Raw genomic sequence first — 25,760 nt, forward strand, 5'->3', positions numbered from 1 at the left:
CTAAATATATCAAATATATATATCAAATCAGAAATAACAGACAAACGCAGTACACAATAAACCACTTAATGTATGTAGATGACATAAAACTATATGCAGCAACTGGAACACAATTAAATACGCTTTTAAGAATCACAGAAAATTTCACATCTGACATAAAAATGCAATTCGGAATAGAGAAATGTAAGACAACACATACTGAAAGAGGACAATGGATCACAGACGATACGCAAAGAACATTACAAAATGAAACACTACAAAACTTAGAAAAACACGAAACATACAAATACCTCGGCTTTGAACAAAATACTAAGATAAACCACACAGAAATTAAAAAATACTTACAAAAACAATACAAACAAAGACTCACAAAAATACTTAAAACCAAACTAAATTCAAAAAATCTCGTCAAAGCAATAAACACATACGCAATAACAGTCCTTACATATTCCTTCGGAATCATCAATTGGTCAAACACAGACTTAGGTGACACTAATAGAATAACAAGAACACACCTGACAAAGTCACTAAAGCTACACCCGAAATCATGTGTAGACAGATTAACAATAAGTAGAGAAGAAGGTGGTAGGGGAATAACGGACATAAAAGCGTTACACAATAGACAAATAAAAAATCTTCGCAAATACTTCCACACAAAAGAAACACAGCTACATAAAGCAATAACGAAAGCCGACAAAAATCACACACCACTAAATCTATCGAGAAGCAATACAGACATAGATAACTATAACGACATAGACCATACACAAAGCAAAATAAACGCATGGGCCATAAAACAATTACACGGAAAACACTACTACACCACTACAGACGAGAATATAAACAAAAACGACACATACGAATGGCTAAAAAAACCTATTCCCAGAAACCGAAGGATTCCTAATCGCAATCCAAGATCAGGTAATCTTAACGAAAAACTACCTCAAATACATAATAAAAGATATAAACATACAAGATGATAAATGCCGGAAATGTAAATTAGTAGCCGAAACAATAGAACACATAACAGGGGGTTGTAAAATACTAGCAAACACCGAATATACGGAAAGACACAACATGGCAGCAAAAATCATACATAAAGCAATAGTGAACAAATACAAATTGGAGAACACTACAACACCATACTACAAATATACACCAACAACAATAATAGATAGCGAAAAGTACAAACTATACTGGGACACAACATTAAACACAGACAAAACAATAAAATACAACAGACCGGACATCACATTTACAAACAAAGAAGACAAGACATCATACCTAATAGACATTCCAATACCAAACGACATCAACATCCCACAGAAATACAGAGAAAAAATAGAAAAATACACACCACTTGCACAAAAAATACACAGAATATGGAAACAAAAAAACGTATACATCATCCCTTTCATCATATCAGCAACAGATATTACACCGAATAATTTTAAATCACATCTCACACAACTACAACTAGACCCAAATATACACCAAGAAATACGAAAGGCGATTATATTAAAAACATGCAACATAATCAGAGCCTTCCTAAATTCAGGAGATTAAAGCTGTCAGACCTGGCAAGAGTCCTGTCTGATATGCTAATATGCCCGAGAAATCGGAGAGAAATAATAAAATAAAAAAAAATAATAATAATAATCTGTTTTACCTTCCAAATAACGTAACCCAGTAACCATAAAAAAAAAACTATCAATTCAACCTTGAATTCTTACTCCTGTTCTCGTATAGAAGTTTCACTTGAGTTATTTCATTTTTATTTAGGAAATAATTGATTTAGAATATAATCCATTTACGTTTGTAAGTTTTTCTCGTCCCAAAAAATAAATATTCTTTTTTAAATTACATACACTGATAATCGTCTAATATAATACGAATTATTATTTCTAATCATCGATCTGTTACGCAAAAATATTTATGCGAGGTTAAATTCGCGATGGTTTCTAAATAACTTAAAAATTCGGCCTGTTGAATTCTTGTATTTGTATTTAAAACAAGGATTTCTAATTTTTTGGAATGAATAGTTCTATTTAACAAAGATATTTATTCGTATATAGACAACTCTTAAACGTAACGGTCAGAGTAGAAGTGACTTTCAGATGTCATGGGAGGTATTTTAAATGAAATCGGAACAAGGAATGATCTAGAAAAAGGATGTTCCTTATTAATTTAAGGATTTCTTATTAGTGTTCCCATGGTGCAGTGGAAGATTACCTAAAGTTTCAAATCTTTCCATTAAAAAAGTTTTTCCAGGCGATAGGACATATGGCTCGGCGTAAATAATTGGAAACGGAAAGTTTTATGGTAATTATCTGTTTACCATCTCGATATGGATATGAGTTTTATCTACTGGGCCTAACCCTCTCCCCCCTCCCTCTAAGATTGAAAATTATGGTTTTATACAGAATTTTCATCAAACTCTGATAATGGAATGGATAATCTTAAATTACGTTTCCTTTTCACTATTGGTGATTGTGCATGAGCGGAAGTACTTGGTTCTAGATTCCTAACACTTCCTAAAGCTATAGAATTTTCTGCATTTTGTGAAATTTTATGTTTCCCCCTGAAATAAAACAGTTATTATATAGCATATTACGGTACAAGGTTCTGTTGATCTTGATAATAATTTAAATATTTTGCATTTAATTCCAATATACAAAAGAAGGGTTGCCAGGAGGCTATAACCTACATAATTTATCCAAGAACAAGTTATTTTTATAAGGGTACGAATTCGCATGTGACTACCTATTATTTCGGCTTCATTTACTAATTCATCTAATTTCTTGCCGTATAATTTAAAGTCGGATGTATCTATTTTCGGTAATTCTCAAAATTTGAGACTGTGTAGTATTGCATTATTGATTTTGTTAAGATCGTCTTGTAATGTGGTTACATTAAAATGAATAATAATTTATTAACATTTTGTCGGTTTTTTTTTAAAGATATCTTTACTAATTTGGTTTGATTTCTGAATAGTTCTGCGTTACGCTTGTTATCACTGTGTACTAAATCTATCTCATTATTATAACATTGGGCGTCGCTGGAACTCATAGTGCCAAATAAAATTTTACTTATTTCACCGATAGGGTCGAGTAAACCTCGTCGATGCCTTCTACTTGTTGCTTGATGTCTAATAGAAGAGGATAGTCGCTCGCGACTATCTTTAGCCATATTTAATTGACTGACTAATCAACATTATGATTGGCAGCATTCCTGCATCAAATTAGTATTAGCAAATTTGCACTGATTACAGTGTAGAAGCAAAGGTTTTCCTTTAACGTTAATTAATATGTTAACGTCTCTCGGTACGTCGAGTACTTTATAGGGTCCCTCGAAAGGAACAAAGACCAGTATTCTTATCTCTTTTTTTTACCATGTCTCCTTGCTTGTAAATGTTAAGACAGGCAAATTTTAAAAATATCTTTCCTTAGAAGTCATCTTTGCCTCCTTCAATGCTTTTCGTGCATTGCTTTAAGGGGTCTACTCCAATTAGACACACTAAAAAAAGACAGTTTTTTAGAATTATTTTAACAGTTTTATATTATAAATATTGATATATAATTTATTGCACTGTATTAATACACTATCGAACTACATTAAACAATTTTTTTTTTTATATTTTAGTAACTTTTTATACATGAAAATGATACTTCAAAAAACGTCCTAAAAAAAGGTGTGTCCTCGCTGTTGATGAAATCTCTGGAATCTGGGTCTGAAACAAAAAAATCTAACATTGTTTGATTCAGTATATTGATAGCTATAGCGCATATCGAACGATTTTTGATTTTTGAAAAATTGAGAAAATGGCGGACATTTTTTTGAAAAAAAAAAAGAAAAAAAACGTTTTTTTTTACTGTTTTTGGCAAAAACAAAATAGTTAAAATCAAAATCTAAAAAAAACCTCGATATACACTATAGCTATAAGAGTAAAGAATATGTGGTAAAAATTTCAGAGGGATCGGACTAGTAGTTTCGGAGATTTTTTCAACAAGGCATTGGAAAGCGTCGTTTTGAGAAAAACGCATTTAAAGTTTTTTTCAAGGAAAAATCGTGAAAAAATTTTACCTGTTCTTAATAAGCGATACCTACACTATACATTATACCTTCCTCTTCTTCATAACGTTCATTTTCATCCAAAATAGCGTTTCTGCGTTGCGTCCTGGCTTCTTTTGAGGCATTACCCGAATAAAGTCGCCGTCGATGGAAAAAATGCCGTAGATCCGCCAATGTCCAACTGCCAGCGTTCGGCCAATCATTGGCTATTAGTAATGGCCCTATCCTGGTTGATTACTGGCGTTTATAATCAAAAAAATATTTTTTTAGAAAAGGTTTTTTTTTAATTTATATTTTTTTAAATTATTATTTTGTATTTTTCGAATGTATTAACACGTTCGTCGCCATGTCTCCGTTATACGGAGACGCTCTTTTTGTCGAAGTTATAATATTTTCGGTAAATAAACGATATTTTTATATTTTATTATTTTCGGTAAATAAACGATATTTTTATATTTTATTATTTTTGGTAAATAAACGATATTTTGTAGACGAAAAAACTAGTATTCAGTTCTTTTCTTTATATTTTATTTTCTGGAAAGGAAAACTCTATTGAGAGACTAAAAGAAAAGATTAGGAGGGCTAAAAACCATAAAAAACCTAAGAATTATCGAGATATATTGGTGCGATGAAAACTCTTTTTACACTGTCAGACCTTTTGAGTAGTCTCGGACATTGTCTCTTATGTAAACACATGCGACACCAGAAAAAGAAATGATGTTCCGATATTCCCATACGAAGTTGCTATCGATGGAAAAAAAGATCGGCCGATGTCCAACTGCCAGCGTTCGGCCAAGCATTTGCTATTAGTAATGGCCCAATCCTGGTTGATTACTGGCGTTTATAATCAATAAAATATTTTTTTTAGAAAAGGTTTTCTTTTAATTTATATTTTTTTAAATTATTATTTTGTATTTTTCGAATGTAAAAAAAATTTTACTAGTATTAATTCAGTTAATTTGTTTATGAACAACTAATTATTTAGTAATTTTAAAAAATTGTAATTAAAGTTGTTAACGCCGTCTTCTGATATAAAACCGGTAGTTACAAAACATCTACATTAAATATTTTTGAAGTGAAAACTTCTTTAGAATGGACGATACTAAATAAGAGAAGAAAAAGGGACAAACATATAGGATTAGGCCTGCGAGAGAATGAGACACAATATAGCTACACAGTTTTTCCTATTCTCGGTCTTTGATTCGTGGTCCCCACTCCTGGCTACTTGGTGTGTGTGTGTGTGTGTTTTTTTTTCGTGGGTAGGTGGAAATCTTCGACGATAAGACCCTCGGAAACCCGCGTTACCTAGGAGTGTGGGATTTTTACCCACTAAAACCACCTCCCTTAGTCCCTGCATTGTGTTACGCCGCAGGACCGCCGTCAGGCATTACTTCGAGGGGCAAGGAATCGGCTACGGCCGCGCCAAGATTTTATTCTTGCTCGTGTCTATTCCGATCTTCCACGCGCAGCTTCTTCAAGACAACTGTTGCAAAGTCCTCGATGCTGTTCCATGAGTCTGCTGTATTGAGCATGAGATTCACAACGTTATCAGGGGTGATCCTTTCTTTGAGGTGCTCCTGAAGTTGGTCACGCTCGTTGTTGAAACGTGGGCACACGAAAAATACATGCTCCGCGTTTTCGGCCACGTTGCATGCCGGGCAATCCTCACTGTCGTCTAGCTTAAAACGGTGGAAATATTTCCGAAAGCAGCCATGGTTCGTTAGGAGCTGGAAGATAGAAGCCTACCTCCCCATGGTTGCGTATCACCCACGCCTCAAGCGATGGAATCAGCCGGTGTGTCCATCTGCCTTTAGGCGACTTGTCCCAGCGCTGCTGTCATTGCAGTAGTGACGCTGCTTTTTCCTCCTTGGCAATGTTCTACATATCAAGTGAAGTCCGCCGTCCTCGGGTGTAAATCCTGCTTCGCTCGTCCGAGAGGATTTTCAGCGGTGGCATGCCTGCCACTACACACCCTGCCTCGTACGATATGGTGCAGTACCCGGCAGCAACTTTGAAAAGAGTTCTGCGGTATACCGACACCATTTCTCTTCGGTATGAAGCAACCTTGAGTGCCTCGTGCCAGATCGGCGTAGCGTACAACAGTATCGACGTTGTAACTGTTGCGAGCAGTGTTCTTCTCACCTGCTTGGGCCCTTCGATATTCGGCATAAGTCGCGCTAGTGCCGTGCCGATTTTCGCACCCTTAGCAGCCACGCTCTCCATATGCTGCCTGAAGCTGAGCCTTGCATCTAGTATCACTCCGAGGTACCTGATATAGAGTTGCGACGTGATTTCACAATCGCCGACGTCCAGAGTAATGGTTTCGACCTTCTTTTGACTCGTGAAGAGTACGGCCTCGGTTTTATGGTGCGCAAGCTCCCGATCGACCGACTGTATCCACTCTCCTACGATTTTGTATGTTTCCCCGAAGGCCCAGGACCGAGCCTTGTGGAACTCCTCCAGAGACTTTGTAATACGCAGGCCCATTCTCGGTATCGTACATCAATGTGGAACATCATCCTTGATGATGTTCTGGAAGAAATCTCTAATACGGGAAACGAAGCAATTGCATATGCTGACGATATTGCTATAATAGTGAAAGGTAATAGCAGAAGAGCTCTTGAACTTAAGGCAAATGAGGTTACTTCAATCTTGAATAGCTGGTGTACAAGACAAAAATTAGTACTATCAGTGACAAAATCTCACATGATACTTCTTAAAGGTTTCTTAGATATAAGAAGACCACCAACTGTAAAACTTGGAGGTAGATCACTAAGAATGGTTTCAGAATCACGATATTTAGGAGTCACATATGGAACAAGAATGAACATAACCCCACATGTAAACTACATTTATAACAAGAGTAAGACCATTTTCAGCCAATTTGCCAGAGTTGCGAAAAGTACATGGGGTTTAAATAACTCTATCATGGAATCGTTGTACAAGGGAGTTTTCATACCTATTATCTCTTATGCTGCAGCTGGCTGGGCTGACAAACTTAATACACATCACCACAGGAAACTAAATCAAGCACAACGATATGCTCTAATTGGGGTTACTAAAGCATATAGAACAATTTCAACGGATGCTCTTTGCGTGATAGCAGGAGCAACTCCCATAGGACTTCAACTAACTGAAAAGGTAAGTCTTTATTATCAACGCAAAAACTTGTCTTTTCAGCACTTCTCAAAAAGATTCGAAGCACTTGAGACTGTAAATAAAAGTGAAACTAAGTTAAGACTCCTTGAGATTAAAAAAGAAACAATAAGAATATGGCAACAGAACTGGAATGATAGCCAGAAAGGAAGGCTGACATTCCAGTTCTATGAAAATATAGAAAACAGGTTAAATGCAAAATGGATAAAACATAACCATTTCATAGTCCAACTCCTTACAGGACACGGAAATATTAAACAGAAACTTAAGAGTCTTAAATTAGCAGACACTGATATTTGCAGCTGTGGTGAAGTCGAATCAGTCCGACATATCATCTTTGACTGTATGCTCCTAAATGATTCAAGGCTTAGTCTAAAACAGGCTATATTAGATAAATACCATATTTGGCCATGTGATTACAAGTGCTTAGTAACCAAAGAAATTTTTGGCATTTTTAATGAATTTTCAGTTACAGTACTAAAAAACAAGGACCTATACATAAGAAGGTAAGTAATCTTAATCCCTGCAAAAGAAGCTGTAGACGTAACCGCAGGCACCAATTGGTGTACCGATACAGCTGGGTTGTAAAATAACCCAAATACTAGCAATAACATCTGATGCTAGCCTGCATAAGACCGAGCAATTGCTGGTGACCCCGCCTCCTCGTGGCCCCCGCTGGACAACGTTTTGCTGGTAAATCTTAATGATTTGCCAGCAAAACGGCTAAGTGGGTCACTTCCCAGCTTTGGGACGGTCTACCTCTCTGATGATCCAGAAATGGTGAAGAGGGGGTTTTTCCAAGCCCAATGATCATAACATCTACGGTCATTGTTCTCTTCGCAATGGTTTTACGCATTCAACATCACGTGTAATAGGCAATAGCCTGAGGCACAGCTGGGCGAGCACTTGCTCGACGTATGCTCAGAATTAACACTAGATTTCTTGGCTCCACGGGTCCAGCGGACTCCAGAGATTGTATCTTTCGCCGTGGTTACCACACGACCAATGGCTTCGATGGTTGACATGCCCCTCCGAAAACCGTATTGCTTTTCCGAGAGGTGGTGTCCGACAGAGGCATCGATTCGGTTGGAGATAATCCTCTCGAAGATCTTTCCTGTTGTGTCCAGCATATATAAAGGTCGATACGACGAGGCTTCCTCCGACGGTTTGTTACCTTTGGGGAGCAGCACGAGACGCTGTCGTTTCCACTGAGCCGGAAATACTTCCTCCGAGAGGCACGCGTTATACATCTCCAGGAACAGTTCCGGGACAGTTTCGATGGCTGCCTTTAGGGCAGTGTTGGGGATGTTGTCCAACCCTGGCGCCTTAGTATTGAACACTCTTCTGGTGGCCCGGAGTAATTCCTCTTGGATAATCGGAGGGACTACCTCACTCTCGTTCCGCGGCACCGGGTAGTCGTGCGCTGGTCGCTTGAGAAACAGCACCGCAACGATTTCTCCTAGCTGCGTTGGGCAAGTGGGCTGCTGCTGTGACTGCGTCTTGATTGTTGCCATAACAGTCCTATATGGTCTCCCAAATGGGTCGTTGTTGACTTCCGCCATAAGCCTGATCCATCCCTCTATCTTGCTATGCTTGATAGCTTTAGCGAGTTGGGACCGTGCCTCCTTAAAGGCCATTTCCAGTTGCGGGAAAGTTGGCCTTTTTCGGGCTCTTTGGGCGAGTCTCCTGGCGTGCTTGCAATGAGCACGGAGCTCAGCAATCGTGTCACTCCACCAGTATGCCGAGGCGTGCTGGTTTTTATTGCTGCGTCGCAGCATAGCAGCGTCACATGCCCTCGCTACAGCATCCATGACTTGCTTGGTCTTCTCTTCTGCTGTTTCGGCGGTGATCTTGGCATCCTCGATGCATGCACATAGAGACTCTTTGTCGAGGGTGTTCGCCTTCCAGCGGATGGTGTTAGCCTGCTTTAGGACGCGATTTCCACACTTCGTTTGGAGCTGTATAAGCCATGTTATGGCACAGTGGTCACTATGCGTAAAGATCTCCGTTACCTGCCAGCAGCTGTTCTTTGAAAGCCCTGGGCTGACAAACGTGAGGTCGATGATAGACCTGCTCTCACCTCTGGTGAACGTTGGGACTCTACTGTCGTTGAGAACCAAGAACGCCTCCAGAAGTGCTCGCCCTCGCTCTGTTGTCCGTTTGCAGCCCCATTCCACGGTCCAGGCGTTGAAGTCACCGGCGATGACGACTGGATTTCGGTTGCTAGCATCGTTGATTAGTCGGTTCAAGGTCTCCTCAAACTCCTACTGCGTCAGTCGAGGTGGCATATAGCAACTGTATATGTGCACACCATTGATATTCGCGCGAACGAAATATTCTGCAGGTGTTTTCATGGACTCCTGGATAGGGCGGCTACCGCAAGCCCAGATAGCAGCTGAGCCCGTTACATCCGCCCTCCAAGAAAGGTCCAACCTATTACGGTATTGTTCCGAAATTATCGCCACATCAATGCACTCCTCCCGCACCGTCTGCATGAGCAGGTCTTGTGCTACTTCGCTGTGGTTGAGATTTATTTGTAAAAATCTCATTGCCTCTTTTTCTGCTTGTTTCTCTCAAGGACCAATAGGTAGACCGGACACCGGCTGCTTCCAGTTCCATGATCCACTCTCTCTGCACCTTTCTTTTTGCAGAGCATGCAGGTAGGCTCCCTTCGGTAGGCACATTTTCGCAATGTGGCCGTCTTCTCCACAGCGTAGGTACTGTTTAGATCGATCTGTGCCTCGACAGCTTTGCCCCCGGTGGCCGAAATCGTGGCACCGAAAGCACCTTAAGGGCAGGAAGCTGTTGTCTCGCTCGCGGATGCGACAGACCGTCTAGCCAATCTTTACTTTCCCCAGCTCCAGGGCTGCTCTTGCAGTCGCAGTTGGAAGACCCATGACGGCAGTTTGTGTGCCACCATATGCCCTCCGCAGCGATTTCACTGCCGAGACTGCGATGCTGTCGGTATTCAACTGCAGAGTCAGCGCTTTCGCAACTTCCTCTTTGTCCGCAACCTCGTCAAGATCTCTGATCTCGAGCTGCATTTCTTGGGTCCACGCACGGACCTCCGCACGGTCCCTAAGGAACGTCTTCATTTCACACGTTCAAGGAACGAGTCTCTGAGCTCGTGCGTCGGCTTTGCGGCGGCGCGGCTCAGGACCAAGAGCAGTTCGCCCCCTGCCGTTCGCCCCCTGCCGTTCGCCCCCTGCCGTTCGCCGAATTTTCTCAACGTCAGTTGCAACACTCTTTACCGTATCATCCGTACGCATTTTGCGCTTAATGTCGGCATATGTCTTGTTTTCTCCAGCCTTGATGACCAGGGCATCTGGTCGAGTAAGTCTGGGGCGTGGGGCCTTCTTCTTTTTTCTTACTGTTGTCCACGCTGCGTCCTTTTTCGGAGCGGGTCGAGTACTTAGCGACGCGGGGGTGCTCAGTACTGCTGCTTGCACTCGTCGCTTGGTCCTTTTGCCTGACGGTTTAACTTCCTGAGAGGTGGACGAACCTCTGCGAAGCTTGCCACTCTGCGCGTCCAAGCTTGGCGTGGTTTGCGTCGTCTGCCCAATGGCGGACCTTGGCACCACTGCCTGTTGATGCACAGTTTCCGGCGATCCCATTGCTCTATAGCTACTTCGGCATAGAGCTGCTTGATCTCCTTGTGGAAGTTTGATTTGCCGTCCGTGTAATCAGCAAGTTCCTCCAGCTTGCTACCGAGGCGCTTATATGCCTGGAGTTTCTTCTTTCTTGTCGCATCGATGCTGGCTGTGGCCAAGTTGACCACCACAGTCGCACTGCAGTCGTTGGATGACGACGTCAAGGAGCCTGCTTGCCCACTCCCTGCCGCCGGTACTGGGGTTCCGAGCCCGTGCACCGTAACCGGTGCTACACTTGTCGTGCTTTCCATTTTTTGGTTTAATATTCAGGGTTCCTTTCCCTAGTCTGTTTGGTCCGCGGGAGGAAAGTTCCTCCTACCTGCTATATCTAGTAGGCATTCCCCTATCCGCCACCTGGGGACGTGCCACGTAGGGGTTACAGACTCCCCCTGTAGGTGTGTGTGTGTGTCCAGTGTCTTGCATTATCTAGACTAATAAAAATTTGAATACAGACGGGCAGTTAAATTTGTATACAATTATCAAATAACTATTCTAATTAAGTAATTAAATTATTACTTAAAAACTTATTAACTATGTAATTCATAAAAGAAATATAATAATAACATAATTATTAATAATAATAATAATTGTGGGATGAGCGCCTCCATGACAAACTTATCAGGCATTCGTGAGAAATATTGTCAATGGCTTTGGATAGCTCAATTGGTTAAGGAGTAGCGAAGGATGGATCCGTTGTTCGAATCCCGACGGTCCAGTCAGTTCCAGGGGTCCAATTTTTTTCACGAATCCCACACATGGGGGCTCAGCCGGGATGGGACGGGGGTTTGTTTCGTGACATGTTCCACAGTCTTACACCACCACGAAAAAAAAATTAAAGAGTAAGAGTCAGTGTAAAGAGAGTTTGTGATGTTGGATGGCATTAAAATTCGGGATCGAATGTTGTTAAAGGGGGGGGGGTGGATGTGGGACGATCGAATCCCAGTCCAGCGGTATAATTTTATTATTACTATTATTATTATTATTATTATGTTATGATTTGCCGTTCAAGTGCCGTTAAGGGGTTACATGGGTTTCACGGATTCAAAAAATCGATTTTTTTTTGTTGCTTATTAAAATCTACAACATCTCTAGAATATTATCCGAAAATTTCAACTTGATCCGAGTAATAGTTTCAGAGATACAGCCTTTTAAAGTTGCGCGCTCAAGGCTACCTGCTGGGTCACTCAAAACTTTAAACGTGTTTTTCTCAAAACAAAAAATGTTTATTAAATATGTATCTTTAAGATAATAAAAAATTTGAATCAAATATTTCATATATTATATGAAAAAAAAAATCTTGAAACGCCGTTTTTACCCGGATGAAACCCATGTAACCCCTTAACAGGCCAATATTTGTTGGAATAATCGGCGCGTAATTAAAAACTATTATTAATGGGCCAATAATTTGAATAATACGTGGCCCATTGCTGGGCCCATTAATTGGCCGATGATCAACTACCATTAATGGGCCGGGGTTATCATTTGTATATTCAGCCGTCCATGGGCCATTAGAAGACGCCAATTGCGCGGGTTGCGGATGTGAATACAGAAAGAAAAAGAGAGGGAGAGAGACGGAAAATATTTCCATTTCGAAAGAGGAATAGAAAGAGAGAGGAAACGAGAGAGATAGCCACACTCTCGCATGGTTATTTTACGGTATTTATTCTCGCGTGTATTTACGCTAAATCATTTTTACAGCGAGGCCAACGTTAAATAAGTTTAATATCGTTGAAAATTAATCTCCGGTTGCTCGTTACATTCGCCGGTATCCATTCAATATTTCCTATTTACAGTTACACGTTCCCGAGAGTGTTGCTTGGTGTTCTCTTGGCCCTTATATTGGTTCTCTCACTCATTCTCATTCGTGTTCTTTAGAATCAAGGAAAAATGATACTTATAATGTATATATCTATATAATATATATATATATATATTGAAAAATAGGAATTTGCTAAAAGATTTTGCTTGATCGAGATGAAAGAAAAATTTGAATAAATAATGAAGAAAAGTTTTTAGAAATAATAATGATAATGATAATAATAATAATAATAAAAGGGAAGGGGAAAGAAGAAACAAGAGTCATCTTTACGTTTTCACGTGGTTTCTCGTTTTCGACGGAAGAACGAGAGACGCCATTCATATGTCGTTTTATTTTTTCTTTCTTTTTTTTTACAGATTCTATCTCTTTTTTCCGCTTTTTGTGCTCTTTCAATTTCACAACGGCAAGTCGTTTTGTATCGTCTTGAAAAACTGTTGACTTTTACGCGAAGGCCTAGAAATGCACGCCATTCTTTTGCAACGGATTTCAGACGGTTGTCGTATTCTTTCTTCTCTTTTTTTTTCTTTCTTTCTTTCTTTCTTTCTTTCTTTCTTTCTTTCTCTATTCGTACTCGTAGTGAAAAATGGAAAGTCAAAAAAAGTGAGTAAAAAATATTTAACTAAAAGAAACGAACACGGTAAAAAGTTGCATTTTTTATTCATTGAAAATAAGAAAAAAAGTGGAAGGAAGAGGGGAAGGATTTGGAAGCATAGAAATCAAAATGAAAAACAAAACGTAGACGAACGAATAATATGATGCGTTAACTTCATGTATTTTTTTATGAGTTACATATACTCACTCAGCTTCTCAAACTGATTTTACGTTAGTATTTTTTTTTTTTTCTATTTGAAAATTCATTTCGAACGAATCCTGACGTTGAACGAGCCCGAGACTGGAAAATTTTTGTGGTACTTTTTCATCTCCTCTTCCCCGGGACAATTTCAGTCCTTTGACGGTTTGATTTTCCGTGCACTGTCACTCTCCTACGTCCCCGTTATTCCTCTTATTTTAACATCGAATCTTTCGTTTTTAATCAAACGTTCCTTTAATCTAGATTTCTTTTTTTCTTTCTTTCTTTCTTTTCCTCTAGCTTCTTTTTTTTCTTTCAATTTATTTGGTTAGCAATTTCTATATTATTTAGTTACTTGAATCATAATTTGAAGAATTATGTTATTTTAAATAATAATCGTTTTGTCAAAAAATAAGAAAAATAGATTTCTTTATTTGATCTAGCTCCTCTCTCGTGTTCCTTCGCTTTTTCCAGAAGAAAGCTAGTTTTCAGAGGATTCTTGTTTTTCCTCATAATACCACCAACGTAACTATTCAAGATAAACATCCTTAATAAGATCTAAGACAAACGTTCGATAATGAGAGAGAGTCGACGTTGCCTCGAGAAACACGGTCTCTATGTGTTCCTTCTGATTCGACGCGTAGGTATATATTGTATATATTGTATTTTCAGAAGCTTAACGCGTTAAAACGAACGGTCTAGCTAATGAAGTTGTATTTCTAAGAGAAGCATGCTACCGCTTAAAGGAGCATTATCCTACGATAATTCCTATGATAAGGCTAACAAAACTGTCAGAATTATTATTATTATTATTATTATTATTATTATTATTATTATTATTATTATAATCATCTCTAATATTGTTATATATACAACAAATATTATATTCGATCAGGCAATTTATAGACGCCATTCCAAAAAAACTGTTTTAGTCCAGTCAAAATAGCCCTGAAATCGGGTTTTTGAGCTATACGGCTGAAAAAATATGGAAATTATCAGAAAAATGCGTACAATACTGTGGGCAAAGTAAAAAAGTTCTCAACCACCGGGAAAGGGGTGAAAAAAATTAAAAACTACCCCAAAATACGATTTTTGGATTATATGTTGAAAATATCAAAAAAAGTTTAAATAAAAGTTGTAGAGCATAAAATTTTAGGCCTATCTATAAAAGACCATTTTTCCCCTAAAACGCACCCTTTCACCCCTACGACGGTTCAAAGTACTCAAAAAATGAAAATTCAATAAAAAATATAAAAATTGGACTTTTTAAAATTTTTTTTTTTTAATTATCTTTAAAAAACTACAAAGAACAATAGTAGGGAAACAAAAAATTTTTTTTTCATCCCTTCTATTAAAAATCAAGGGGTGAAAACGGTTTTTGCTCGATATTTCGCTTAAAACGGGTTATTTAAAAAAAATTTTCTTTTTCATATGAATTTTTAATTTATTTTTTAAATTTTGGTGTTGAATTTATATTTATAAATATTTACCTGTAGGAAATATCCCAATTTAAAGACAGGTAATTACTCCCTTAGTCCTACGCCTATATTTATTTTGAAAATAGTGAGAATTGAGAACATATACAAATGCTAATAAAAAAAAAACTCTTATAAGGTTTCTAGTCATTTAAGACATTTCATTTTCAACTTATTTAAACTCTATTATATATCTTTACATATAAAAATAGAAAAAAAAAAATTTACCTCCCAAGATTCCAACCCTAAAAGACTCGGCCCACTATTGGAACGAATCGCCGAATCGTTGTCATTATCCTAAACCTATTATATACTATTGCTTACTTCAGAAGTAAATTTAAACACTAGATAGCCTCATAAGCATTTTTAATGGCAAATATCTCAAAAATTATTGAGTAGTGGCTCCTATAACACTATATATTCGTAAAAAGGTAAGCAAAATCTATCATCCTGCAAAATTTGAACAAAATCCGAGAGGGCAAGACCTTGCGCTGTTCTTGTCAGTGGTGAAACTTAATAAAAAGTATCAGGTAAGAGAGTAATCATATTTTTTTAATATATCTCGAAAAGTGAGGAAGATAAAATATTTTAGTACTGAACCTTTTTTGTAGCAAATAAAATTGTCTACAAAACATAATTAACCCCTTCCCGTGCCATTTAGCTCGACGAAACTCGGGCCCAAGCGGTACACATCGACGCGCGCTAAACAGACCACACTGATGTTCGTAAACAGTCGCAATACGAACCGAAATGTAGATGCCCGCGATACCTGTGGTATAGTGAATTTTACGCGATACTGCTGTTGAGGAAGTAAACTCTTACGCTTTTACTTTTATGATATTATAAATTTATTATATTTTGTATATAATATTGTAGGATATGTATAATAGTTTGGTCCTCTGAGAAATATAATAATACTACACCTAAAAGTAAATGGTATATTATTTAAAAGAATTTAATCATAAAACTGTCTGAATATCCAAAAAGGAAATACGTACAATTCTAGAAATCCTCCATGGTATGATACTTCTCAAAACATTTTGGCAGATGTAAAGCCACTTTACATTTCGCGCATTCCCACTTCGTTGCGCTTCGAATTTTCTGTTTCTGTCTCACTACTCTCATCTATAATCATGCGCCTTACACGCTTTGCGACTGGCATAATTATGTCACTGTCAGAAGATTCGTTATCACTACCTTTATATAACACTTTTGCACCTTGCATTTTGGAGGGGTTTCTTAAATTTTAATAATTGAACTGCTTCGTGAAAGCAACGATACGAATCGTGTCTAACTATCACGAAGTACTGATAGAAACTAGCATTCCGTCACGACAATAACGGGCAAAAAAATCAGTCCGCGAGCTCGGCTTCTTATATTTATGTTTGGGCCAAGTATCCGGTCGCGACCCTGAATCGCGATACTTATGTTTGGCCCAAGTATCTCGTCGCGACTCTGACTCGCGATATGCATGTTTGGCCCAAGTAATTCATCGCGAGTCTGACTCGCGATATGCATGTTTGGGCCAAAATCTTCATCGCGAGTCAGACTCGCTAAAGTACGGGAAGGGGTTAATACAAAATCGCTTTATCTCGCTTACTTTTTGAGATATTTTCAAAAATGTAAGAAAAGGTGGGAATAGTTTTTTAATTTTTTTAATATATCTCGAAAAGTGAGGAAGATAATATATTTTAGTACTGAACCTTCTTTGTAGCAAATAAAATTGTCTACAAAACATAATTAATACAAAATCGCTTTATCTCGCTTACTTTTTGAGATATTTTCAAAAATCTATCATGCTGTCACAGATGCGCGCGAGGCTCTCGAGCTATAGAGAATATAAAAGAAAAAGAGAATATATTTAAGAAAAAGGGTTTCATCGCGTTATACTGTTTACTTTTAGACGAAGCTAACAATAGGTTGTCTATCTCTCTTGCACGCATGGAAGTTAGGAGTTTGCGCATGCGTGCCATGGCGAACTACGTCACAATGAGTAAGAGCAGGATAGCTTCATTTTCTGTTTCTTTCTACAAAGGCGTAGGACTAAGGGAGTAATTACCTGTCTTTAAATTGGGATATTTCCTACAGGTAAATATTTATAAATATAAATTCAACACCAAAATTTAAAAAATAAATTAAAAATTCATATAAAAAAGAAAATTTTTTTTAAATAACCCGTTTTAAGCGAAATATCGAGCAAAAACCGTTTTCACCCCTTGATTTTTAATAGAAGGGATGAAAAAAAAAATTTTTTGTTTCCCTACAATTGTTCTTTGTAGTTTTTTAAAGATAATTAAAAAAAAAAAATTTTAAAAAGTCCAATTTTTATATTTTTTATTGAATTTTCATTTTTTGAGTACTTTGAACCGTCGTAGGGGTGAAAGGGTGCGTTTTAGGGGAAAAATGGTCTTTTATAGATAGGCCTAAAATTTTATGCTCTACAACTTTTATTTAAACTTTTTTTGATATTTTCAACATATAATCCAAAAATCGTATTTTGGGGTAGTTTTTAATTTTTTTCACCCCTTTCCCGGTGGTTGAGAACTTTTTTACTTTGCCCACAGTATTGTACGCATTTTTCTGATAATTTCCATATTTTTTCAGCCGTATAGCTTAAAAACCCGATTTCAGGGCTATTTTGACTGGACTACTTAATATCTTCCTCGTTTCGCTTTTCATCCCCATGCACTCATCGTCCCACCATCCCTCCTTCCTTCTTCCTCTCAATCTTCCTCCTTTCTCCTCACTCCTCACTATTTCCCTTTTCACCTTCTCCGTCATCTCCTTCACTATCTCCTTCACTCCGACCTTCTCTATTCTTACCTCACTTATTCCCTTTTGATACTTCTTCTTCATCTCCTCCGACCATTTGCCTCGTTTCCCTCCCTTTCCTCCACTCCTCTTCAGTCTACTGGCCCTCCTTCCTTTCTTCATGGTCACTATCAACGGATGATGATCCGAATCTATCCTATTAGCCACTACTACCCTTTCTATCCCACTCCTCGTACTCCCATCCCCTAACACGTAGTGCTCATCCCCCCCCCTGTATATGTAAACTCTCCCTCCTCATCCCCCTCAATACCTCCATTCAAAATCTCCCAACCAACCTCTCCCATCACACTCGTTAACAACCGCCCCTCCCTATTTACCATCTTATCCTTTGACCATCTACCTCTCCCCTCTTCCTCTCCTTCTTCTCTCCCTCCTGTCTCACCTGTCCTCGCATTGAAATCACCTCCTATAATTACCTTCCCCTCTTGCTCCTGCAACTCCATCCATCCTCTTATCTTCTCCAATTTCCTTTCCATATCTCTATTCACATATACTGCTACCACCGTCCAAGTCTCTTCCCCTGCCTTCACCCTCCTCACCATGATTCCCTCTTCTTCTTCCTCCTTGTCACCCTCCTCCTCCTCCGCCATCTCCTTCCTCACCCCCACGACCATTCCCCCTATCCCTCTTCCCCTCTTATATCTCCTCTTCGCCTCCTGCACCGTCCACACATATCCCCCCGGCAATCTTCTCTTCACCTTCTCCCAGCTTTTTTCTTCCATCCATGTCTCGATTAAAACAATCACTTCCCACTTTTCTATTTCCCTCTAAAAATTCTTATCCTTATTCATTAAGCCTGCTACATTCCAGAACCCTATTTTCCAATTCCCTCCCCCTATCTCACTCCCTCCCCCCTTCCATTAGTTTTTTCCCAGCTTTCGTTCACCACCTTTCTCTTCTCCTTGCTCTTCCTCCTCCTTCCATTCCCTCATACCCCTCCCTCCCTACCAGTTTTCAATGCCTCTTTTTCTTCGTCCCATACCCATATCCTTCCATCTATGAATAACTTCCCATACCCCACGCTTAGCCTCCGCCCTTTCCTTGCCTCCCTACTCCCCACCTGCCTAAGCATCCATTGCATTTTCCTCTCTTTCCACGTCCAATCATCCCCTACTAGCTCCCTCCTCCTCTGGAGCCTGCTCCTTTTCCACATCACTTCCCTTTTCTCCTCCCCATTCCTTAGCTTCACCTTCAGAACTGTCTCCTCCCCTTCACTCCTCCTCCTTCCTATCTCCACCACCTCCTCTACATTCACTCCTGCCCCTATTCTATCAAGCAACCTCTCCGCCGTCTCTTTCGCCGAACCTTTCCTTATCACTCTCTTAATTATTAAATTTCTTCTCCTATCCTCCCTTTCTTTCATCACCATCCTCTTCACCATTTCCTCCACTTTCCACCTTATCCCTTCCCCCTCATACTTTTTTGCCCCAATATCCACTGCTCCCACTGCCACTCTCTCTTCTACTTCTGCCCCAACCTTGCCACCCTCACCACCATCCCCCTTCCCCTGCTACCCCTCCAACTCTTCTATCCTTCTCTCTAATTTCTCTCTTTCCTCCCTCCATTTCGCTTCCTTCTTCACCATCTCCCCTCTCACTCTTTCTAGCTCATTTTTCACCCCACTAATCTCTTTCTTTACTATTTTCCTCACCTCCTCCATCCAATCTTTGTCCTGCTCCATTCTTACTTCACTTCTTCCTATCTTCCTTATCTGATCCTCTTGACCATCTTCCACCTCCCTTTTCTCTTGCGCGCCACCTCTTCCTTCCTCACTCCTCTTCGGTGACCTAGTTATCTTCTGACTTCTCCTAAACGCTCTCTCTTCCTCTTCATCCTCCATCTCCCTCTTTCTCATCCACATTTCCTTCACTCCCGCAGTTCTCCCCCGGCTCTCACTTCTCGTTCTAACCATCCTTTCCGCGTTTGTCTTCCTCTCTCTCTTCTTCTCACCTCCTAACCCTTTCTCTTCACTCATCCGCTTGCTTGTCTCCTGCTTTCACCGATGTCGCTGTCGTCGCCACAACCTCCTAACCTCGCTTTCACCTGCTTCCCTTTCTCACCTTTTTCTTCTTCTCTCTCACAACTTCTCCCAATCTCTCTCTCTGACTCCTGTTCCCTTTGACTTTCCTTCTACCTGCCCTGACTTTCCCTATCTCCTCCACTCCTCTATTCACTCACTTCCACCCTTTTTCTCCTCCGCTCGTTTTCACGCTCTTTCCCTCTACAAGTCCCCACCGGAAGTCATTTTTACATAATAATGTTACATACGTATATTTTATTATTTCGTTTATCTTTTTTATAATTAAATTATCATTCAACGAAAATTAATAAATATTATAAATGAATGAATAAAATAAATCCATCAATCTTTCTCCCTCTATTTCTCTAACTCAACGTATTTATCAAGGGTTTAATTTTTCTTTTTCTACATATATCAATCTTTCTATCATTTTATCTTTTTCTCTTTCTCTCTCTCACTACCTATCTATTAATTTCTCTTTTTTGTTCTAACCTTCCCTTCTTTCTTTCTCTAACTCAACGTATTTATCTAGAGTTTTGTTTGTCTCTTTCTGTATCTATCAATCTATCTATTATATCATTTTATCTTACTCTCATTCTCACTATTTATCTGTTAATTTATCTTTTTTGTTCTAACCTTCTTTCTCTTTTTCTCTAACTCAACGTATTTATCTAGGGTTTTATTTTTCTCTTTTGTATCTATCAATCTATCATTTTATCTTATTCTCTCTCTCCCACTATCTATCTATTAATTTATCTTTTTTGTTTTATCCCCTCTCTCTCTCTCTCTCTCTCTCTCTCTCTCTTTCTCTCTAACTCCAGGGTTTTATTTTTCCCTTTTGTATCTATCAATCTATCTATCATATTATCTTACTCTCTCACTCTCTCTTTCACTATCTATCTATTAATTTATCTTTCTTGTTTTATCCTTCCCTCTCATTCTCTTTCAGTGTCATTCTTATTCTCAAAGGACACGCTCGATTTGCTAACCGCACTGACAGTACAAAACAAGAGATATCTTTCTTGTCGACGAATAGCACGCACCGTTGGAGTTTATAAAGCGACAAAGTCGTCTCAACGACTCGTTAGTGACCAACCATTATTAAGTATCGCCCCCCGTTAACGAGCCATAACGATTTATCCCGAGGACTCTCTTTCACCGAAATGCTTCCTTCTTACGTTCAAAAAATTTGCCTTTATACTTTATACATTTGATTTACCGTAATAAATCTTCTTTGAACAAGCTACTAATTAAATCCGATTAAACAATGTATCTTTAATATTTTTGGTAACAATATATAGTAAATATATTTAGTAACAATATCTAGTTACTAGTTACTCTTAAATATCTGGTTATTTAATGATAATATCTATAAGTACATTTAATTACTTTATCTAGTAAATAAATATAGTAATTATATTTAGTAACTGTATAGTAATTATATACAGGATGCTCAAATATTTATCTGTGTACAGTTTTACTAGAATATTATATGAGTAAAAATAAAAACAAATGTTATACAAGCATAAACTCTTAAACATTTCGTTCGAAAGCTATAAAGCTATACATATATAATTTATATATGTATACAGCTTACATATAGTATAATATATGTAATAATTATATATAATTACTATATTTAGTGACTATATTTTGTAACTTTAAATGGTAGCTTTATCAGAATTTTGTCTTTAAAGTTAAAATAAAAATAGGAATTATTTTTCACTCTCTTATTTTTATTGTATTATATTATATTATGTATATTTTTTAATATCTCTCTAGAAAATTTTAATTTATAATTTTTTTATTAGATATATTTGTTTATTTAATATGAATATAATTGTAAAAAAAGTACAGTATAATTAAATTATATTTAATATACCTTATAGCATGTAATATATATAAATTTAATATTATATAAAAGAAAGAGAGGAGAGAAAGATATTATAATAAATATATATTAATATATTTTTATCGCAATTAAGTAAATGCTTACAAATCATTTTTCTTATTAACAAAACTTCTTATACGAAGCAACTATTACCATTGTTTCGACAAAATGAAATAAACGTTTTAAAATATATTTAAAACGTATTTTATAAAAAGTTACGTATAGGTACGTGTTTGTAATAGAAGATTAAATTGTTATTACAGAAATATATTTTAAACGATTTACCATTTAAGATAAGATAAGAAAATGTTTCATTAGCAACGAAGGTACATCGATATTAACACCTTGAAAAAAGCAAACAATATGAGTTATTAGGGACATTGAAATTTTATATATTTTGTGAAACCTGTTAAAAAATAAAATGTTAATTGTAACTCAAATAATAAATTTTTCTTTACTATTTTGCGCAAGATGTTAAAAAATAAAATGTTACCTATAACTTAAATAACAAATTTTTCTTAACTATTTGCGCAAGATGTTAAAAAATTTATTGTTCCTAATTTTTTTGTAAAGTAACCCTCCTGTAACATGGTGAGAGGTTCCTAGAAAATGCCGTGTTGTCTGAAACCGTGTTGTATGAGACCCAGAGCCATGAGTCAAAAACTTTTGTTTTCAGGCCATGGAGATAAAAAGAAATACATTCTGTAACACTGTATCCTTAACCCTTTCGCTACGGGGCGGATCTCCGCCGCGGTACTCCCGCAGTACGGCGCGCTACACCGAAACAGTGCACGGTGCACGCAACCGCGGTCGCATCAACGCCTTATTGTAACCTGCGTTCTTGGCTGGTACTTTCAACGAAAAAACTTGTTTTAAAACTGAGTATTTATAATTTATTAACATGCGCACTTTTATTTACTGAGATAAAATGATATTACACAATATAATAATATTATACAACATGATATAAGCGTATGATTAGAATTGATTTTAATAATGATACTGCGTGTGGTATTTTTCAAAACATGGTGTTGCGCATAGGCCAACATCACAAATCTTACATTGATATCGCGATTCCCTCTTCTTATCAATTTTAGTACAGACTACACACTTTTGCAACGGGTTCTTACGATTTGTAAGCACTAACGTAATCCGCACAGACCGTTCGAGCCGGTGTCGTAAGACTGATGATCGAGGCATTTGGTTTATTATTGAAGCCCGTAAAAAACAAATGATGCAAAACGAAAGACTCACGCGGCATGTCTAGAGTGAGATACTCTATACATAGCAACTGCAGGCGCTTATCATATATACAATTACGCGACATCTTTAGTGGGAGCGACTATTGCCGCTCGTAGTATCTCAGCGGCATCACATGGAAAGCGACTATAGTCGCTCGTAGTAGCGAAAGGGTTAAGACGGCAAGTCTACAGCCTCGCCGCGGCTGTAGAAATACAATGTTGTACAAAAGTTTTTTGAAATGAAACCGTGTTATAGAATGCCGTGTTGTAGGAGGGTTCCCGCAATTTATGAATCGTGTTATAGCAAAGCAGTGTTATAAGATGCAGTGTTATAAGAAGGCTACCTGTAATTTTTATCCTATTTTCTGCATAAAATTTAAAGTTGAGAAGAAATATGCAAAAAAAAATTTTAATCTTACAAATAAAAAAAAACTTAAAAAAAAAAAACCTTCTTTCACAAAGGACATAACGCTAATCACCGGCGTGAGAAGCGAAAACGATTTTTTTCCCGATTGTTTATTCCAACACTTTTATTTCAACTGTGTTCATTCTAATATACTTATTTACAGTGACTTATATTGACGTTTTTGAAATCACGTATGCCCTAAAGCAAACATACGCAAAGCTCACATACTCTCTCGCTTCTTCAGATACATACTTCTATATTCTTCATAGCAACAGAGCATTATAACGTTTCTTATACTTTTACCTAACAGAAAAACATCTTCACTTACCCTAGAATATCTATTTATATTTATAAGAAGGTCGTTTTTACCTTTTCTAGAATTATCTATTTTCTTTTAATATGTAAGAAAAGTATTTATCCTATTTTCAAAATAGCTACTTAAAACAAACTACAAGAAAACCATTGGCGTACATATCTAATGTACGTATGACGTAATAAATTTACTGAATATTTTAACAATCTTATTATCTAAAATCCTGTGCCGTAAAAAATTAAAGCATGTTAGAATGTCATATACTGAGATTAAGTAAACAATGTTCAAAAGCAATTGTTAATTATGTATTTCATTACCAAGACTCGGCGATTTGAAACTTTTTTAATTATCTAACATCGAATTTGAATAGCATAAAGTACTATCGAGTGATGAAAGTGACATTATACCAACCAGAAATAGAAAATAATTAGTTGAAAGTGATGTGACAGTAATTACATTTTTGGTTAAATATTTTAATTTATGCTTCTGGTGTCTATACGTAAAATAAATTACATAGATATACTTTTCTATTTTTATCATTTTATGAATAGACAATTAATTTTATGTTTTTTTTTTTAATATTTAGTTTTATTTTACGTTGAAATAAATGACTGAATTATGTTCATTTTAGTTTGTTCTCGATTTTTACGTTTTTACGTATAAAAATTTACGATTTCAATTTACACGGTTTTCTAAGGAAACTATCTTCAAGGTAAATCGGGGAAAAGGAGTAATTCTTTTTCTATTTTCTTTAATTCTGAAGAAAAGCTAATAAAAATATAATTAAATAGTAATTCTAATAAAAAAATATTTAAAATTTTGTAATTAATTGTACTATTTAATCATCAATGTCAGAATATAAATATTTTAGCGAATTTAACGAAGAGAAGTGGTAATGAAAAAAATGTTTTTTAAGTATAAAAAAAAGACACAAAGTAAATGGAAATAAATAGCAAATTTATTTTTACGAAAACTAGAACGAATGGAATTAAGTGAGCAGATCCAGCCACAAAAGCGTAAGTAAGAAAGTCAGATCAACTCACCTTCGATAAGAGAATCGTTGATTCGTTCTCAACGAAGCTAAAAAAATGTATAATAATCGCTTACCTGTCTTTGAATTAAGTATTCCAGTTGAGCAGCAGCTGCACCTGCAAATCCCTAGCTGCAAAACTGCACCGAATATATTAACTAAATATGATAATTGACTGAATATGAACTATCCTTTCGTACGAGCAATTAAAACGTAGACTAAATTGAAATGAACTAACAATATGTGAGAATCCAAGATAGCGAAAACCGTTGAGAAAAACCAAGAATAAAAGTGCTTCTTAAGACACTTGTTCACGTTAACATCTCTTAAAATGAAATGAATATGGAAATTCTCGACGAGGAGCATGAAAGTTATTACAGCGCATGCGTGAGCAATGCTTGATTTTCTTCCTAATGAATTGTATCACAGAAGCTACCACCCCTCGGTTTTTAGTTAAAAGAAGATAAGTAACTAATGAAAGAATTAATATTTAAAAATTCCTACAATAAATGAAGAAATTAAAAACTTTAATAAACGTTACAACATTCATTAAGCAAACTTTTTTATAAATAATTTCATTAAAAACTTTAATTTAGTACGTTAACTAAAAAGGTTCTATTCTTGTGATCTAGAAATAAGATTTAGTTGAATAGTAATATAGCTATGCTTCAACAGGTATATCCATTTATATTCATTGTTGTAACATTCCTTGGAACTTACAACTCATATCAATGTATCACACCAATAAAAATTACCTATAATTCTCGCTGAGAATTGATTGTATATTCTTCTACTAAACGATATTGCTTTTCTAGGGAACAATAAAGAATCGTTAAAAAATAACGTGAAAATATAGTAATAGATAGTACAAAAGATCTAAGGCTATAAATAAACGTGAAAAAAACCAAATATATGGTTACGTGGCGTGCATGGAGAGGATCGAATAGCACATAAAATATTGGTCGGTATACCGACCGGAAAAAGACCACTAGGTAGACGGATACATAAATTGCAGGACAATGTTAGGAGGGATCTTAAAGAAATATGATACGAAGACCGCGAATGG

The 25,760-nt window shown here is 37.0% G+C and overlaps 1 protein-coding gene and 1 long non-coding RNA gene across 2 annotated transcripts; one reads left to right on the top strand and one right to left on the bottom strand.

The window, feature by feature from the left end:
• Positions 1-68: 68 nt before the first annotated feature.
• Positions 69-1,566, top strand: LOC107072832 (uncharacterized). Its single transcript, XM_015333089.2, has 2 exons — positions 69-921; positions 977-1,566. Exons 1-2 carry the CDS (start codon positions 69-71, stop codon positions 1,564-1,566), a joined length of 1,443 nt encoding a protein of 480 aa, XP_015188575.2.
• A 1,919-nt stretch (positions 1,567-3,485) lies between these two features.
• LOC149033584 (uncharacterized) lies at positions 3,486-25,002 on the bottom strand. Its single transcript, XR_016177569.1, has 3 exons — positions 24,772-25,002; positions 4,108-4,308; positions 3,486-3,730 (listed from the first exon to the last, which is right to left on the bottom strand). It is a non-coding gene; the product is annotated as an uncharacterized LOC149033584 (long non-coding RNA).
• Between the last annotated feature and the right edge of the window lie 758 nt (positions 25,003-25,760).

Source organism: Polistes dominula, unplaced genomic scaffold (genome assembly GCF_049000335.1).
Source record: "Polistes dominula isolate Pdom_NZ unplaced genomic scaffold, Pdom_raw_medaka contig_32, whole genome shotgun sequence".
NCBI lineage: Eukaryota > Metazoa > Arthropoda > Insecta > Hymenoptera > Vespidae > Polistes > Polistes dominula.